Source organism: Medicago truncatula, chromosome 6, assembly GCF_003473485.1.
Source record: "Medicago truncatula cultivar Jemalong A17 chromosome 6, MtrunA17r5.0-ANR, whole genome shotgun sequence".
NCBI classification, from domain to species: domain Eukaryota; kingdom Viridiplantae; phylum Streptophyta; class Magnoliopsida; order Fabales; family Fabaceae; genus Medicago; species Medicago truncatula.
In genome coordinates this window covers 37802631-37822664 of record NC_053047.1, presented here as the reverse complement: position 1 = coordinate 37822664, position 20034 = coordinate 37802631, and the positions used below count along the sequence as shown (strand labels likewise).

Genomic DNA, 20034 nt, shown 5'->3' with positions numbered 1-20034 from the left:
ATTAAAGACTTATTTGAGATTTGATATAGTTTTTTCTTCATATTTTTTTTTTTCTTCCTTCCAAACGACAACATGAGGTAGACCAGAGAGACTCATAGTTTTATTTTTTTCTTATATAATTTTTGACCGAATCTCATTCATATATATGTATAGGACAAGGTCTGAGAGTTTCTTATATCCCTTACTTCTCTTGAGAGCTTATAAATCTGTTAATCACCATAGTGTTTTTTATTGTGAAAATCAATGAAAAGTGAATAGAGTCACACCATCACTATAAATGACAACTTTGAAAGGTTATTACTGTCTTGTTAAATATATTTATTATTTTTATACTATCAATTTATTTTGAAATAAAGAAAATAATATTAAAAGAATGCAAGAGTAAATTTCTCTCAAAAAAAAAGAATGTAAGAATAATTTGGTAAGTCACAAACATTTCACACTAGTTATTAATTTAACAATTTTTCATAATACCCGTGTTTTTTGTTTAGATAGTCCTATAAAAAGAGACTGAAGGAGTAATGTTTTGCAATTTAATAAAAGACTTGTGTTTTTGTTTTGGAGATTTCAAAGAGAGAGAGAAAAAGATAAAAAGAGGGCACAATGAAAATAGGGAAAAAGGAGATTATAGAAGAATCAAAGAAACAACTATGGTTAGCAGGGCCAATGATATTTGTGTGTGTGTTTCAAAACAGCTTGCAAATTATATCTCTCATGTTTGTTGGACATTTAGATCATGAGTTGCTTCTTGCTGGTGCTTCTTTGGCTATTTCATTTGTCAATGTTACTGGCTTCAATGTATTGGTATGTCTCATGATTTTCTTCATTGATATTTCTAATTGTCTATGCATCATGCATGTATGAATGTCATGATGAAATGTTCATTGTTCATCTATTATTTTTATGCAAAATAATATTTTAGATTGTAAAATTAATATCTTTATGCACTATAAAACTTACATCATGCTATTAATATTTCTTATTCTTTTTGTTAAAAAAAAATATTGCTTATTCTTTTGAAACTGTAAATTACTTGCAGTTGAATTTTCAGTCGTCGTTCAACTGATTGACTTTGTTTTGGGGAAAACAAGGAACATTTTCAAGCCCCTTGTTGACTATTTACACTTTACAATTATTGTCTTTTAACATTTTTTTTTTCTCAAAATAATTAATAAACCAATGCAACATTTACTACTCCCTCCGATCCTTATTATAAGAAATAATTAACTTTTTTGGTTTATTGTATAAGTGATGTATCTAGTCTATATTTACAATAAAATACATTAATTATTCTATGAATCTAAAAAGTCAACTTTTTCTTATAATAAGGATCGAAGGGAGTATTATTTTCCACTATTATACCCTTATTTATTCAATTTCATCCTTAATAATCGTGCACAAACTTTAAATGACTAATTTTGTAAGACGGAACGAGTAGTTTTTTATTTTTTTTGTATAATATTTTACATAAATGTAGTCAAACTGTTTTATAAAAACTGTAGTCAAATAAGAGTTGATTCTAAAAATAGTGTTCAATGATGAAAAAAATTAGGCAAATGCTAACTTGTACCCTCAAGGGCACATGTTACGGAACTCTTTATAAAAATATACGTATCAATAGTCGTACATTCAACTTCTTAAAAGTTTAAATATTAGTATTATATTTTTCAATACAAAGTTATTCTTTTTAGGTTCCTTAACATGTGTACTTAGGACACAAGTTAGCATAACCCAAAAAATTAATTCACTACCGAATTCAAAAAACAATTAAGAGAAGTCAAGAATATAAATAGAGATAATGTAGCAAAAAGAAAGTAAATAGATATTAGTATGTTTTTTACTTCTCTTAATTAGTTTTTTTACAAGGAGCAATGTTGACACAGAAAAAGAAAAAGGGTTTTGCTAACAACTTAACGACATTGTTCCAGGGAACCATAAAAAGAAATATTTTCTTGAAACATAAATCAAACATATGAAAAAGTAATAATCAGCAACTCCTGCTTAGACACAGATACAAATAAAAAATATTTAGACACACTCACATAAATGAAGAAAAATAAATGAAAAAGAATTTAGTCACATCATTCGATTATTTTCTCTTTTAATTTTTTCAACTTATGTGTGTGCGCCTAATCATTGTTTTATTTGTGTTCCAATAATTATTTCTCTAATCACACATATCTCATTGATTGTTTAAACAATACCCCAAAGACACTTGATAGGATTTCTCTGTTTTTTTTTCAAAATATCATACTACTCTTTTTGTTTTAAGGGTAGAAGATTATATTATCTTAATTAATTCATTTCTGTTTTATTTAGATGGGTATGTCAAGTGCACTAGACACATTTTGTGGTCAAGCATATGGAGCTCAACAGTATCATATGGTTGGAATATATACACAAAGGGCAATGTTGGCTACCACCATTGTTAGTATACCCTTATCATTTATTTGGGCATACTTAAAACCCATTTTGATAATTTTACATCAAGACAAAACTATTGCAACACAAGCTCAACTATTTGCTCGTTATTCAATTCCAAGTCTTTCTGCCAATGGTCTTCTTCGATGCATTATTAAATTCCTACAGACACAAAACATTGTTTTTCCTATGGTGCTTGCTAATGGATTCATTAGCTTAATACATGTTATTTTATGCTGGGTGTCATACCCCAAATTTTGACCTAAGGTCCCACCGACACACGTCTCCGAACTCGGATCAGACTCACATTTCAGTGAAAAATTCGGCAGGGAGGTATTTTGAAATACCTCATAAAGTTCCGAATCGGACCCTCTTCTCTCAGTCTTTAATTATTTATTTCCATCTTTTATTTTTTATTTATTTATTTTATTTTAGAATTCTAATTTTAATTTTAGTCCAAGATTAGATTAAATTTTTCTTTTTTATTTATTTTATTTAAAACCAAAAAATATAGATATAATCCTTTTATTATTAATTTTTCTTTTTTATTAAGTCCCAAAAATGTCCATGAGTCCCAAGAACAGTCCAGGTTCATGCGTAACAAATTACAAACCATCATCCTCATCCTCATCCAGTCTGTTACGCGCCTATCTCCGTCTCAATCTCCTAAAATCTGCAATTTTTGTAACAAATCCTTGTCCCCAAACAGCACTATAAATACATAACCTGCATAACAAAGAAAACGACAACAGAACACGGGAACAACAAAAAACAGAGGCATCACACAGAACCGCAGTACGGCAATACAACAAACACATCGCACAGAACCGCGACACCAACAACACGGCAACACAACAGAACAACAGAGCACAGCAGAACACGCAGCAAGCAACACAGAGCAGAGCACACGAAAAACAAAGGCAGCAAAGCACAACAAACGCACGCGCAACACAACACACACACGCACACACAGAGGCGCGCACGCACAAAAGGGAACCGGGCACACACACAGAGGCGCGCACGCACAAAAGGGAACCGGGCACACACACAAACGGTAACGCACGCACAAAAGGGAACCGCAAGCACACCGTAACAAAACCGGATTCGCAAAAAACAAAAAGAGGTAGTATTTTCTTTACCTTTAGATCTAGGTCTCTGTGTGTATGTTTTTGAACATCTAGGTTTAGAAGTGAACGGAGGGAAGGAAGTAGAAGAGAAAGAGCAAAGAAAAATAAAAAAAAAAGGGAGTTTTTTAGCTCCGGCGCGGCGGCGCAGCCGCGATGGCTCGCCGGCCACCGCGCCGGAATTCCCCCAGCCACCCATCTCCAACCGGAGAAGAAGAGAGAGAACAGAGAGTTTAGAGAGAGAAGGGAGAGGACAAGAGAGAGAAAGAGACGGAAGAGAGAGAAGGAGGGAGAAGAAAAATGAGAAATTTAGGGTTTACAACCCTTATATATCCCCCAAACGGGTCAACCCATGACCCATGACCCGCGACCCGGTTCGTTTACTTAAAGCCCAATTCTTTTTTTTTTTTGCTTTCTGCACACCCCTGCTTACTATTGCACCCCACCTTGTGTTTGGACCCTTTTTTTTATTTTTTTTTTATTTATTCCTTTTCGTATTTGTTTATTTATTTTTAGCATTTTAATTTTTATTGCAGACCTTAGAATGTAAATAGGCTTTTATGTAATAGTCATAGATTTTATATTTCTAACTTAGGGTAGCCGCGCTTTTATTCTTTATGCTCCGTTAGTTTATATATTCAAAAATCACAAAACATGCAAATAACCAAAAATCACAAAAAACATTTTTCATAATAAACCTTGATCCTAAATCAAGCGATCGTCCTTTTTTTCATTTTATTTTCTTAATCAAATATCAATCAATTTAATCATACTTCGAGTTATCTTTTTTTAAAATAAAAAACACAAACAAATTCTTATTTGCCACTTGGCTTTTATCTTTAAAACCTTTTTTCAAAACTAATAAAAAACACACCACCAATCAAACGTCAATTTCTACCCCGAACTACGAGGTTTTGATCCCTCACGGGTACGTAGGCAGAGGACCATGTCCTTTCAAACAATAAAAAATGTAGATAAATTAGGTCTCACTTTATTTTCTTTTTCATCACATTAATTCCTTCTTTCCAAAAGCAAGCAAGTTATAGCACATTGAATTAAATAAAACCAAGAGGTTCCCGTAGAGTACTACGGACATAAAGGGTGCTAATACCTTCCCTTTATGTAACTAACCCCCGAACCCTAAATCTTTTCAAAATGGGGTAGTTTGAACTTTTTTCCCCTTTTCATAATAAAATTAAATGTTCAGTCGTGAAATAAATTAGTGAGTCAAAAGCTAATCAAATAGCCTTGATCTCCAAAAAATGACGCGACAGAAATGGCGACTTCACTGGGGACCCCCCCCTAAGAGGGTTGAGCCTAACTTGGCTTTATCTAATTCTTTGTGCTATAACTTGCTTAAAACAAAAATAAAAGATGGAAATACGTGTATATATGTTCTTCCTTCTTCTTTTTTCTTTCTAAACGGGAGTGGTGAGATAAGTCCTACACCCGGGCTTGAGGGAAACATAAGATAGGATGGTGGTATAACCAAAGTGCCTTTCCGAGAGTCAAGTCTCGTGTTTTGGTTCATGTGGTATAACCCCACTCAATGGAGGGATCTTGGAAGTAATTTATGTTGGCATGAGTAGTCGTGTTGGCATTATATTTTCAAGTGACCGTCGATGTTGAGGACCTTTAGTTACCATTAACCCATCTTGGCCTTTTAGGACGTAGTGCGGTGGCTAATCAAGAGTAGTCTTGAATTGGTTGATACGCGATACTACACCAAACGAGACTTTCCTACGAATATTATTGGAATGGGAGTAGTCCCGTCACCTGATAAATATTTGAAAGTGGTTAAAGACTTTGGGAACTTGGTAGAACCCGTGATACAGGTACATTTGAAACCATAGTCCCTACCAAATGGCGTTGTTACCCTTAAGCTCCGACATTGTGGACCTAACATCACCGTGTTTTCACCGTTTGTGTAGCATAATCATGCATACATGCATTCATTCATAAAAACTTTTTCTCACTAATATCGAAGGACTTAGATAGGTTCTTGTAAACATCAAAGATATGGTCCTTATAAGAAGGAACACCAAGAAATACAACTTCAAAAATCTTAACTAAGCTTTAGCTTTTGTTAAGAACTTTTCCTTGGTTTCGTTCTTACTTTTGAAAAGGGAACCAACTGCAACATCTTCACAATTTTCAAATAAAACAATGTTCCTTATCAAGTTTACAATTACTTTGACAAGTCCTTCAAATAAAAAATGTCTATTTTTTATCATGCATCATTTTGCATTCATAATTTCAAGTCTGAGTCTTACACTGTGTCTCTTCTACTAAAGGTCAATCCATCTCAAAAGAGTCATGGCGTCCTCGTCTGGAACCCACTCGCATTTACAACACTCGAACAATCATGAGGAAAAGATGGAGTTTCTCGAACAAGAAAATCATTTGCTCCGTGAGGAAGTGGCAGCCATGCGAACTAAGATAGATGAAATGACTGAATTGATGAAAGCATTGACGGCTGCACATAATCAGCCACCACCTCCTCCCCCTATCAGCACTCAGGCCGAAGCAATTGTCTCTATTGCCCCTGAATGGGCGATACCTGTCAGTATTCCACCAAATTCTATGCCAGAAAGTCGTCCTTGGGGTGTCCCTATTTGTCTCAGTGAAGTATTCCAGCCTATTGCTTCTGAAACTCGGATGCCTACTCATCAATATACAGCTTGTGTTCCTCCGCCTCCCGTGAGAGCTCCTCTAGCTGCCATGACTTCCATCCCACAAAATGAAGAACCCATCTTCCATTCAGGGAACATGGAGCCCGATGATAGAGTGAATGACTTGCGGGAAAAATATGATGAAATGCATCGAGAAGTGAGGGCTCTCCTCGGGAAAGAAAAATTTGGAAAGACCGCTTATGATCTCTGTTTGGTGCCGAATGTCCAGATACCTCACAAGTTCAAGATTCCAGATTTTGAGAAGTATAAAGGGAACTCCTGCCCTGAGGAACATCTGAAAATGTATGTAAGAAGGATGTATGCATATGCTCGGGACGATCAGGTCCTAATTTTCTACTTCCAAGAAAGCTTGACTGGCCCCGCCTCAAAATGGTACACGAATCTAGACAAAGCAAAAATCCAAACTTTTCGGGATCTATGTGAAGCTTTTGTGGAACAATACAGTTATAATGTGGATATGGCTCCAGACCGAAGCGATCTTCAGGCAATGACTCAGGGAGACAAGGAAACATTCAAGGAGTATGCCCAGCGATGGAGGGATACCGCTGCCCAAGTCATCCCGCGTGTAGAAGAGAAAGAGATGACCAAGCTTTTCTTAAAAACTCTCAATCAGTTCTACTACAAGAAGATGGTCGGAAGTACGCCCAAGAATTTTGCTGAGATGGTTGGTATGGGTGTACAGTTGGAAGAAGGGGTCCGAGAAGGACGATTGGTCAACGAAAGTGTCCCCGCAGGCAGTTCAAAAAAGAAAGACCAAGAAGTGAATATGGCGAAAGGTCATCCTCGACGACAGGCTCATCCGCAATTAAATCCACCTCATCAGGCTCAGAAAACACCGCAGTATGATCCGATTCCTATGAAATATGCGGAGCTGCTTCCTTCATTGCTTGAAAGAAACCTTGTCCAGACCAGACCACCTCCGCCGATACCTAAGAAATTACCGGCTAGGTGGAGACCTGACCTCTTTTGTGCCTTCCATCAAGGGGCACAAGGTCATGACGTTGAGCATTGTTTCTCCTTGAAGATTGAAGTCCAGAAACTGATTGACGATAATGTCTTGCCTTTCAAGAATTTGAATCCGAGTGTGTAACTGCAATTGGGTTGATATTTATGTCCTCTCCTGCTACTCAACTTGTTTCCGGTAATATGTTTGTTTGTTTACTATCTTTTCAAAAAAACATCCTTTCGTCCCGCCCGAGATGAAAGTGAACTGGTGTAGGGCTTTTTGCTTTAAGAAATTGTCATCATTAATAAAAAGGTCGTTTTGATCCCGACTTTGCTTTTATTTTGTGCTTTTTCTTGGAAAATGGTAATACAAAAAACCAAAAAATCTTTCTTTAATCATTCTCAAATATCTGCATAATCATAACTTATACTTACTTGTCAAAATCAATAATTAAATCATGCATTAATAAACCCGTTGAACACAATAACCATGTACTCTCTACCAACTTTGAGTTCCTTGAATCCGAAGCTGAAGAAGAGGAAAGTGAAGAGGCTCCCGATGAGATCTCTCGCACACTGGGGCATCATAAGCCGTCAAAGCTACAAAAAAAATCATGAAGATAGTTCAGAGGATGGCAATCGCTTACAAAGACTAGCTCGAGGTGCTATCATTTTCTTTGCTCAGATATCCTACTTCAGTACACATTTCAACAGGGGCATCCCCCCTCCTTCCCTCAAGTATACAACATGAAGGTCGTGCTTCTCGTGGAGGTCGAAGTCCCAACAATAGGAGTTCTGCTGAAATCCAAGCTTGAACGAACTTAAAATCTCAAGAGGTCGAAACAAACTTCCAACAATAAGGTTCGTCCCCATGACTTTCAAGAAGAAGACTTTGTGCCCAAAAAGGTACTACATTTCCAACTAGACTCCAGGGGCAAGTGGATGCCTAACCATGAAGGCTCATGTGCAGGGACTTTTACAACTATGGATGGTGACAAACTTGCACTTCCTATGAATGCCGGTGCAGTCAAGAAATACTCTGTCAAACATAAAAGCTCGATAAGTCGCAAACCTGAAAAGGCGGCTTAGGCAAAAATAAGCGTCTCGGTGGACTGAAAACCCGAAAGGGCGGTCCAGGCAAAAATTAGAGACATAAACAAAAAATTATCCTGATAGATCGAAAACCCGAAAGGGCGATCTATGCAAAAGTTAAGGATCAAAAGACAAAGTAAATGCATTCGGTCAGGAACAATCCACTTGGGGCGTCCAGCTATCAAAAGACCTCCGACTCGAAGCATCTGCAGATCAAAGACTCGGAACAGGGGCATTCAAAGTTGTTAGGGAGAATAATGGTTACTGTGTTCAATGTACCCTCCCCATTACATTTACCATTTTTCCAAAATTTTCAAAAAAAATCCGTGGAGCCATGCCCTTGGCAGGTCACCACTCAATTCATCAAACTTGAGCCTGTGCCCATTTATTTGGAACTCTCATTTATTCTATTTGCATAATTTCTTCTTAAAGCAAAAAAAATTTCAAAATACAAAACTTTTTTTACATCTCTTGAAAAGTGTGAACAACAAACACATTCTCTTTGAACTCGTGAGTAGATGGAGCATACATCAGCATCCGTCTCGAGAACGATTATATTCTGAAAGAGAATCATGGCTAAGCATTGTGGAGAGGACCTCTGTCTTGAGCAAAATGCTGTCGCAGTCCAAAAATAAAAATACAAAAAATATAAATGCAAAAAAATCAAAGCTCGCTAAGTCGAAAACCTGAAAAGGCGACTTAGGCAATAGAGAGCGCCCTGGTGGACTGAAAACCCGAAAGGGCGGTCCAGGCAAAAGTTAGGGATTCTCAAAGAAAATAGAACAGAAAAAGCACGACTACTGAAGCATACCAATGGAAAGACACTCTGTGCCGGTTCACAAATGGCGACTTCTTCCATATCTTTTATTAACAATGGGCTTTACCCCCAAGAGGCATCAGTTGCTACCCTGTGCCAGATCTTACACCGTCAACGGCTCGATTTGTTCACAATAGTATCATCTCCAAGGATGTTTGCCGAGTGTTTGTACTGCGATGTTAGTCCACCTCCCATCTTACCTGTCTTGTCTCGGTTCATCGAGTCATGCAGTTATACAGTCTATACAGTCATGTAGTCACACATCCATACAATCATACAATCACGCATTCATCAATCTTCTCACATATTCATACGTTTATACGTACATAGCATATGCACAACATCAATTCACACATAATTGCATCAATCATCCAGAATTTCGTTTTGGTCGTGTCTCTTCAGTTCGGTCTTAACTTATCGTTTTGTGAACCCGCAAGTTTCTAACAAATGAACGTCTTGTTTTACTTTCTTTATCAAAAGTGTCATCCCCAGCGTAGCTGTTCCAGAGATGTCACCAATCAAACATTTCAAGTGGCAAGTCCCAACCAACGGACAACTTGCATCTCACTTTTACCTTATTTCAAGTGGCAAGTCCCAACCAACGAACAGCTTGCATTTATCTCTTTACTTTATGACAAGTGACAAGTTCCAACCAACGAACAGCTTGCATTTATCTCTTTACCTTATAACAAGTCACCAAGTCCACCAGCGGATGCTTGAGTTCACCCTTTTATCTCGTTTCAAACTATCAAAGTCCACCAACGGACCGCTTGAGGTTACCCTTTTATCTTGTTTTTTCCATTTGTCTTCGTACGACTATCTTACGGATAGTAGACAACGTCTGGTTTCGTCTTACCTTTTTACGACTACCATACGAGTAGTAGGTAATCTATGTCATTTGTCTTCCTACGACTATCTTACGGATAGTAGACAATGTCTTGTTTCGTCTTACCTTCATACGACTACCATACGGGTAGTAGGTAATCTATGTCATTTGTCTTCATACGACTATGTTACGGATAGTAGACAATGTCTTCTGTGTCTTACCTTCATACGACTATCTTACGGGTGGTAGGTAATCTCATTTATTCGTCTTTATACGGCTATCTTACAGATAGTGGACAATGTTTTCTTTCATCTTGCCTTCATACAACTATCATACGGGTAGTAAGGTAATACAACTCTTGTTTTCTTACATCTACCATACAGATAGTAGACAACCTTTTTCCCCCAGTAAAACTACAATATTCCCCTAGCAGAGTCGGATCCCTTTCTCAAAGAATTTGGATATCCGTTATCATTTCTCATTCGAGTCAAATCATCTTGCATTCATCACATCAACGCTTCCATGCACTCATACAACCACAAACTCATAACAATCATGCATTTACTGATAATCATGCATTCGTGCGTACACAACATGTGCACGACATCAATTCATACATAAACTCATCAATCGATTCGGTCATGTCACTTCGGTTCAGTCTTAGTTTACCATGGCATCAAGCCGCAAGTTTCTACGAGTAAAGCGTCTTCCATTTCAAATTTCAAAGGTGTCATGCCCGGTGAAAAACCGTGCTAGGTCATGTCACTAATCAACGTCAATTTCAACTTTAGTTTCGAAATGTCATCCCCGGCGGAAAGCCGTACTAGTCATGGCGCTAGTTAATCTCGATGTCAACTTCAACTTTAAGTATCATCCCCAGCATAGCTGTTCCAGAGATGTCACCAATCCAACTTTTCGAGCAACTAGTTCCAACAAACGAACAACTCATGTCAATCTTTTATCTTTATGCTCAGCAAACAGTTCCAACCAACGAACAGCCTGTGACAAGTGGCCAATTTCAACCAACAAATAACTTGTATCCTTCTATTATTTCATTTTCAAAACCAAGTCCACAAATGGACATTGGAGTCCGAACCATTGCACTTTGTTTCGAGATATCGAGACGATGAGGAACAACCATTTTCCCCAGTGAAACCAGATTCCCCAGTAAAGTCGGATCCCTTTCTTCGAAGAATTTGGGTATCCCAGTGTCTTTTCATTCCAGTCGAGCCGTCTTTGTCATCATGCATTCATAATTAAATCATGAGCATTCATAAACATCTTAGGTCAAAATTGGTGCACTTTTTGTATTTAAGTCTCTTCGGCTCGTCGAGTCAAAGATTTTACCTTCGAATCACTGAGCGAAGAAACTTAAATAGGGGCATCTGTCATACCCCAAATTTTGACCTAAGGTCCCACCGACACACGTCTCCGAACTCGGATCAGACTCACATTTCAGTGAAAAATTCGGCAGGGAGGTATTTTGAAATACCTCATAAAGTTCCGAATCGGACCCTCTTCTCTCAGTCTTTAATTATTTATTTCCATCTTTTATTTTTTATTTATTTATTTTATTTTAGAATTCTAATTTTAATTTTAGTCCAAGATTAGATTAAATTTTTCTTTTTTATTTATTTTATTTAAAACCAAAAAATATAGATATAATCCTTTTATTATTAATTTTTCTTTTTTATTAAGTCCCAAAAATGTCCATGAGTCCCAAGAACAGTCCAGGTTCATGCGTAACAAATTACAAACCATCATCCTCATCCTCATCCAGTCTGTTACGCGCCTATCTCCGTCTCAATCTCCTAAAATCTGCAATTTTTGTAACAAATCCTTGTCCCCAAACAGCACTATAAATACATAACCTGCATAACAAAGAAAACGACAACAGAACACGGGAACAACAAAAAACAGAGGCATCGCACAGAACCGCAGTACGGCAATACAACAAACACATCGCACAGAACCGCGACACCAACAACACGGCAACACAACAGAACAACAGAGCACAGCAGAACACGCAGCAAGCAACACAGAGCAGAGCACACGAAAAACAAAGGCAGCAAAGCACAACAAACGCACGCGCAACACAACACACACACGCACACACAGAGGCGCGCACGCACAAAAGGGAACCGGGCACACACACAGAGGCGCGCACGCACAAAAGGGAACCGGGCACACACACAAACGGTAACGCACGCACAAAAGGGAACCGCAAGCACACCGTAACAAAACCGGATTCGCAAAAAACAAAAAGAGGTAGTATTTTCTTTACCTTTAGATCTAGGTCTCTGTGTGTATGTTTTTGAACATCTAGGTTTAGAAGTGAACGGAGGGAAGGAAGTAGAAGAGAAAGAGCAAAGAAAAATAAAAAAAAAGGGAGTTTTTTAGCTCCGGCGCGGCGGCGCAGCCGCGATGGCTCGCCGGCCACCGCGCCGGAATTCCCCCAGCCACCCATCTCCAACCGGAGAAGAAGAGAGAGAACAGAGAGTTTAGAGAGAGAAGGGAGAGGACAAGAGAGAGAAAGAGACGGAAGAGAGAGAAGGAGGGAGAAGAAAAATGAGAAATTTAGGGTTTACAACCCTTATATATCCCCCAAACGGGTCAACCCATGACCCATGACCCGCGACCCGGTTCGTTTACTTAAAGCCCAATTCTTTTTTTTTTGCTTTCTGCACACCCCTGCTTACTATTGCACCCCACCTTGTGTTTGGACCCTTTTTTTTTATTTTTTTTTTATTTATTCCTTTTCGTATTTGTTTATTTATTTTTAGCATTTTAATTTTTATTGCAGACCTTAGAATGTAAATAGGCTTTTATGTAATAGTCATAGATTTTATATTTCTAACTTAGGGTAGCCGCGCTTTTATTCTTTATGCTCCGTTAGTTTATATATTCAAAAATCACAAAACATGCAAATAACCAAAAATCACAAAAAACATTTTTCATAATAAACCTTGATCCTAAATCAAGCGATCGTCCTTTTTTTCATTTTATTTTCTTAATCAAATATCAATCAATTTAATCATACTTCGAGTTATCTTTTTTTAAAATAAAAAACACAAACAAATTCTTATTTGCCACTTGGCTTTTATCTTTAAAACCTTTTTTCAAAACTAATAAAAAACACACCACCAATCAAACGTCAATTTCTACCCCGAACTACGAGGTTTTGATCCCTCACGGGTACGTAGGCAGAGGACCATGTCCTTTCAAACAATAAAAAATGTAGATAAATTAGGTCTCACTTTATTTTCTTTTTCATCACATTAATTCCTTCTTTCCAAAAGCAAGCAAGTTATAGCACATTGAATTAAATAAAACCAAGAGGTTCCCGTAGAGTACTACGGACATAAAGGGTGCTAATACCTTCCCTTTATGTAACTAACCCCCGAACCCTAAATCTTTTCAAAATGGGGTAGTTTGAACTTTTTTCCCCTTTTCATAATAAAATTAAATGTTCAGTCGTGAAATAAATTAGTGAGTCAAAAGCTAATCAAATAGCCTTGATCTCCAAAAAATGACGCGACACTGGGCTTTGGTTATAAAATTTGGACTTGGTATTAAAGGAGCTGCTATTGCAATTTGCATCTCAAATTGGCTTAATGTGGTAATATTGGCACTTTACATCAAGTTCTCATCTTCATTTAAAAGGACTTGGGTTGGTTTATCAATGGAATCATTGCACGACATTCCTCAATTTCTCAAACTTGCTCTACCTTCGACCGTCATGGTTTGGTATGATATTTTCTACAAAACTAATCTTTACTTTGATAGAATATAGATGAATATATAAGAAGGTATAAATTTATTTTGTTCTCTACAAAAGTACAAATATGCAATCACATGAATTTATTCCTATAAATTTATTTATTTCTTTTCAGCCCTTACAAATATATATGTTTTTCTTTTTTATCATTGTTTTGTTTCTAGTGGAAAAAAAATATTATTAGAAAAGGAGAGAAGTACAAAAAAGTACAAGGGGTAGTCAACCCAAAAAAGAAAAAAGCTCCAATTAAATCTTAAGACAAAGCTACCAATCTTATCTTACTTCTTATTAATCAAAGGTGGTCTGATTTCCCGTAATCCTTAACCCTAATTGAAGCCCTACCCCACGTAATGCATTTTGGCGCTAAGCTTACAACCCTAATCACCCCACAGCCGTAAGTTTGCATTGAGCTGCTCCAATACAGCAGTTTTCTTCCTTGGTATACTTCAAATATCTTCAAAAACGAAGTTCATTAAATAGAACCATAAACCATGCCTTTATCAGCCTTTTATCTCCCGGGACCCATGCTTCTGCTATATAAATAACAAACTTTAGTTTGAGGAACCATGATTTCCTTTGATATCCCATAACTGTTGGAGTTGTCTTGAAGCTTTTGGTGGAGGACTCAGAAAAGTAGTTTTTTCGAAGATTCAAAAAGCATGTCATTCCTATGTTCGTTTTTTGATGTTTTCAGCTTAATTTCAGTTCATCTTTAGTTGCTTTTTTCATCTGTTTTGTTGTTCTTTGAATTAAACATGCCTTATATCGCATGTAATTTTGGCTTTTTTGGATATGGAATGTTTTGGATTGCCTTATGGATTTAGCAACGTTGTGTAATGTTTTATTTAATTTCAATGGTGTTGGTTTATATCTACCATATTTGATAGATGCATTCTATTTTACATCGTCTTCCTTCATTCGATATTGTTAGTGTATTTTATAGGTTACTTGAATCTGATCAGTGTTGTGTTAATTCGTTAAGCTATCTGAGTAAATTCTTTACAGAAATGTATTTTTTCATTGAAGGCATTTTGTATTATATGCGGTAATGTCCTTGCTTAGTTTGTTTGGATAAAATACTTGAGCTTATAGATAACCAGTTGAAGTTCTAATTAAATCATAACTCCTTATAGCATTCCTAATAGTGTGTTTCTTAATAGTTCCATTATCATATAAGGCAATGAGCTATTACTCATTAAGTTGTCCATAAATCATTACCTTATAAATTTAGATTGAATTATCTCACTGATTTGTACATAAACTGAGTTTAGTATATTATTTGTATCTAAGAAATCGAAGGAACTCATTCCACTCAAGTATCATCTAGATTATGAACAACAATCAGTTCTAACTTAATGGTGTGAGTCCATGTTCGATTCTAAATTTTGTGCAAGTAGCGGATTGAACATGCTAAAAATTATATACCGGCATTTGGATTATAATTGAAGATATCTATGCATCTGTTTTTAACATGCTAAAACTCATATGTTTTTATCTGTTTTCATTGGTTTTTAACATGCTAAAACTCATCTATTTTTTACATTTGTATTGATCTAAGTTTTTAACATGCTAAAACTTATATATTAGTTGTTGGATTGTAATTGAACTTATATACTTAACATTGTAAAACTCATCTATTTTTATCTGTCAAAGGAACAACATATGCGCATATAATTGATGTTAAAATGCAGATTTGCACATATCATGGATATTTGCAGCAAGATTTGCATTATCCGTTGGCGATGAATTATTTGTTTTTCCGTTATTCCAACTATAACATTTCCCTCTTCGACAATTACTGCTTGTGTATCTCAAGAAAATATAAGGACAAACTATACTACTATTTGCTATATTTGTCTTTTGCAATAACAGTTAAATATAAGTCTTTTAGTTCCTCAAAGAATCAAAATAACTATAGGGGCAAAATATAAAGTATGTTCATGGGAGTCTAAGTAGTCCTACACCTACTATATGAATCCACACATTTTAATTCCAATATGGTGTGAATTAATAGTTGGTGGTTTCAATTAACTATAGGGACAAACTAGATTGTCATTTACTATCTTTGTCTCTTAGGATAACAACTTCATTAATATGTTTTATTTCCTCAAAGCAACCAACTAAATATAGGGGTAGGACAATTGCATTAAATGTTGGGATGCGTGGTTCAATGAATTGAACATATCAATACACATGTTGAAATAGGCTATCTTTGACAGACCCGCGCTCACGCGAGTCGCGCGGGTCAAGAGTCTAGTTAAATCTTAAGACAATGAAGCGGATTCCAAAATCCCCCATTCCTAGCTAGTAACTACCACCAATAAGTTAATTTTATAACATCTATGATCTCTTCCGCTTCATAGTTCTTTGAAGAAAAAATAACCTTATTCCTAGCCTCTCATATCTTTCAAATTGTACCGTGCGAAATAAGATTTAACACTTTTCAATGGATTTTATTCCAAGATGAAGTTATGAAATTATCAAAGAGAGAAATTAAACCTCATTTTCAGGTAGGATCGCTCTCGTACCAATCTACTTAAAGATCAAGCACCACACCTTTCCGGCAAAATCACGTCTACAAAATAAATTGTCCTTGACCTCTAGGTTCCCAAGGCACCACACACAATTTGAATTCACTTCTTCTAACAACACTCCCCTTTTAGATAGATTGCCGCATGTTGGTAACCTTCTAAGGATGAGTTGCCAAGAGAAAATTTAGACCTTCAATGGCACATAACTATTCTAAATTTTGTTAAGGTGCCATTGACACACACCCAATATACGTGTAATGTGAAATTTGTTTTAAATATACATTGTCTTTAAATTAAATTCTTTTTATTTGGCACATTTACATTGAAATGGAATTGTTCTATTTTAATAGTGTTATACATATATGAGACTATTTTATCCATTGAGAAATTCTAACTGCATCTCTATTTGTATCACTAACGTTTTACAGCTTAGAATCATGGACATTTGAAATAATGGTGCTCCTTTCTGGTGCTCTTCCCAACCCAAAATTGCAAACTTCAGTCCTTTCTATATGGTTAGTTTCTTTCTAGTCATGGCCATAGTGATTAATGCCTACTCTATGTTGCGGATACTATATTTTATTTCATATTCAGATACAACATTTATTGTTTTGTTATATATGACCAAATTTACATTTTCATCCTCAGTATTAATGTATCTGGTATGTTTTGGATGATACCATTTGGGGTCAGTGTTGCTGGAAGGTTAGTCTTGCATGCTGAGCTCTATTAATATATACTATATACCACAAAAATGTGAATGATATCACTAAAAATATTGGCGACATACATTTATTTGGTTTAATTGTATGTAATCTTCAACTTAGGATCGTTGTCAGTTTTAGGCCCTAAACATTAAAATAAGTTTTTCATTGTCCAATTTCTAAAATATTTTATAATTGATCCTAATTCATAATTTTAATCCCTACCATATCATTTGTTTGGTCATATTTGATTTATGTTCATTTGTACAAAGATTATTGCAAGGACTATCAATCATAAGAAAATAAATGACTCATTCTTTTTCCATCCTGTTGATTTCTCTCGCGTAAGGAGTGGTCAAATGAATCTTGAAAAGATTTTAATACTATATCAAAATTTGAACTCAACCTTATTCAATCATATACCAAACTGACTTTTAATAAGGTGATATATATTTTTTACTTATAAACATTTTTATATGATATATGTCATCTAATGTGGAACTCATAACAAAAACTACTTTTCAAAGCTGATAAACTAAAACGACATTTATGTTACATTGTGAAATTAAAAATAAATATAAATAACTATTTATGTTGATATCATTGACTAAAATGAATTTAATTTTACATGTTTCTGCACAATAGTACAAGAATCTCGAACGAGCTTGGCGCTGGATGTCCAAATGCTGCTTATTTAGCTGTTATAGTAACCTTGTTCATGGCATTCACCTGTGGAATTCTAGAGTTTTCTTTTATTATGTCTGCATGGAAACTTTGGGGCAAGGCTTTTAGTAATGTACATGAAGTAGTCACATATGTTACTTCAATGATTCCGATTGTCGCAACCTCTGCTTTTGTAGATTCATTTCAAACACCACTCCAAGGTAATGATTAAAAGCATTAATGTGCTCTAAAAACAATCAATTTTACTTTGCTTTTGTCAAAACAATGTTTTGAAAGATCCTAAATGCAAAATGAATCGTGTTATGAATCAATGTTAGAATATCAACCACTAGACAATGAGACGTGATCATTGTTCACATAATTTGGCCAATGATGCCTATCTCGGCAAATATAGAGCAACTTTATTTATGTGATGAATTAGGATTTCAATGTTACCAACAATATATATACACACGCACAATAAACAGTTGAGCCTCCACCATCTCCACCTTAGAGAATATCAAACCACTATAAAGACTTAATGCATGGCAATCGCATCCGGGAAATCGGGGCAGGCACACCTCCTTCTTTATAAGTCATTTTCTATGCATGCATTATTTATTTTAATTTTTCGGTCAAGGCTTGCATCCATTTTTTTTTTAAGAAACATGCATACATGTTTATTTACCGATTAAATAATGTATAGTCTCAATAACATTCAATATTTTTTCGGTTTTCTTCTTCACAGCAAAATATTTTGATTTTAGACCTTAAAATCAGAAAATTTTATTTACAGCCCTTATTAGTAGTTTTTTTTTAAGCCTTCTCTTGGTTAACCGTTTGATTTTGATAGGTGTTGCTAGAGGATGCGGTTGGCAGAAGCTTGGTGCATTTGTTAATTTAGGAGCTTATTATCTTGTTGGCATTCCTATTTCTGTTGTATTAGCTTTTGTCTTCAACATGAAGGGACAAGTAAGACGTAACCATGTTTTAATCATGTTTCTACGTTGCTTGGTATAGAGCTACTGTGTTTGAGATTATCTTGATTCTTCCTAAACACAGGGGTTACTTTTGGGGCTTTTAACAGCGCTTATTGTTCAAGTGATGTGTTTTCTTATTGTCACATTGCGCACCAACTGGGAGAAAGAAGTAAGTCCATAATTTTTCAATATCATTTTTTTTGTTAGGATTAAATATGTTTTTGGTCTCTGCAATCTATTATATTTTTTTGTGTTTTTATAAATATTTTTTAATTATGGTCATGGTAAATATTTTAGGTTTTTCTTTTAGTCCTTTTTGCTTTGTTTTAGTCCTTACAAAATTTTCTAATATAAGAATTGATACATATGTAGTATGTGTGCCATATTTATTTTAGTCATTTCTCTAATTAAAATCAAATATTCTATATATTGGAGAGACCAATTTCAATACAAAGACAAAATGTGGTGTTTTTGTATATATATAGCCAAAAACTATTATATAGAAAAAATAAACAATTTTTTTTGGAGGGATAAACCCTAAACCAGTAAAAGAAATAAAAAATAAAGATTTCTTCATTTAACATAGGTTTGTTTTTACCTCTTGTAATAAAATGTGGTACATTTGCTACAATAAAAAACAAAAGAAAGGATATTTTACATGCATTCAAAATAAGAAACTGTATATTTGAAAGGAACAAATACATCCTATTTATAAATTGTACTGCTCTTAACAACATTATCTTCATTCTTCAGGCTAATAAGGCTGCAATAAGAGTTGCAGGCAGTGGAGTCCAAGTGAATGCACTTTCACTTGACCAAAATGCTGCTACTCCATAGATCTAAAAACCTTCATTGGAATTTTATTTGTAGAAACTTTATGTACGTGGAAACAAAATTCAGCATCATGTACTCATTGCAAGACCATAACTATTCCTTAGCATATAAATATAATTATCCACCAATGCAGAACTATGTTATCTTCTGAATTGGAATTTAAATAAGTTAATATACAACTTTCTAAGACGGCAACTTTCTATTAGCACCACCCCACCACCCCGATTGTACTGCGCCGGAGCCGGAGCCCGAGATTGATCTTTGTTAGAGGTAAAGTGTACTATATATCATTCCTAAAGTGTTCTAAAAATGCACTTATTTAGTGAACCGATCATCACCAAATACAATATGGCCTTCGAGAGGAATATCAAAGATTTCACATATTACCTCTTATGTGAGACAAATCTCGACATCTTTGATCCTTGACATGATCAAACTCTTCCCTGGGAAGAATTCTACCATAAAATAGAAAATTTGGACGACTTTTGGGCAGTGTCTTTCAAAAAAATTCAAGAACTTTGTTCAACCTAGAGCGTCAAAGATTCTTTCAAGATGATATTATCTTTTTCTAATTTCTCAAAGTCGAAATATCTCGCAACTCCTACAAATCTAGAAGACCGTTTTTC

General features: G+C 35.5%; 1 protein-coding gene across 1 annotated transcript; it reads left to right on the top strand.

Annotated features, from left to right (window-relative positions):
• Positions 1-603: 603 nt before the first annotated feature.
• Positions 604-19411, top strand: LOC25496782 (protein DETOXIFICATION 16). The gene is made up of 9 exons (XM_024786584.1): positions 604-804; positions 2320-2663; positions 13465-13665; positions 16656-16742; positions 16876-16932; positions 17577-17815; positions 18448-18566; positions 18657-18743; positions 19328-19411. The coding sequence occupies exons 1-9, from the start codon at positions 604-606 to the stop codon at positions 19409-19411; spliced, it is 1419 nt and encodes a 472-aa protein (XP_024642352.1).
• Positions 19412-20034: the final 623 nt, after the last annotated feature.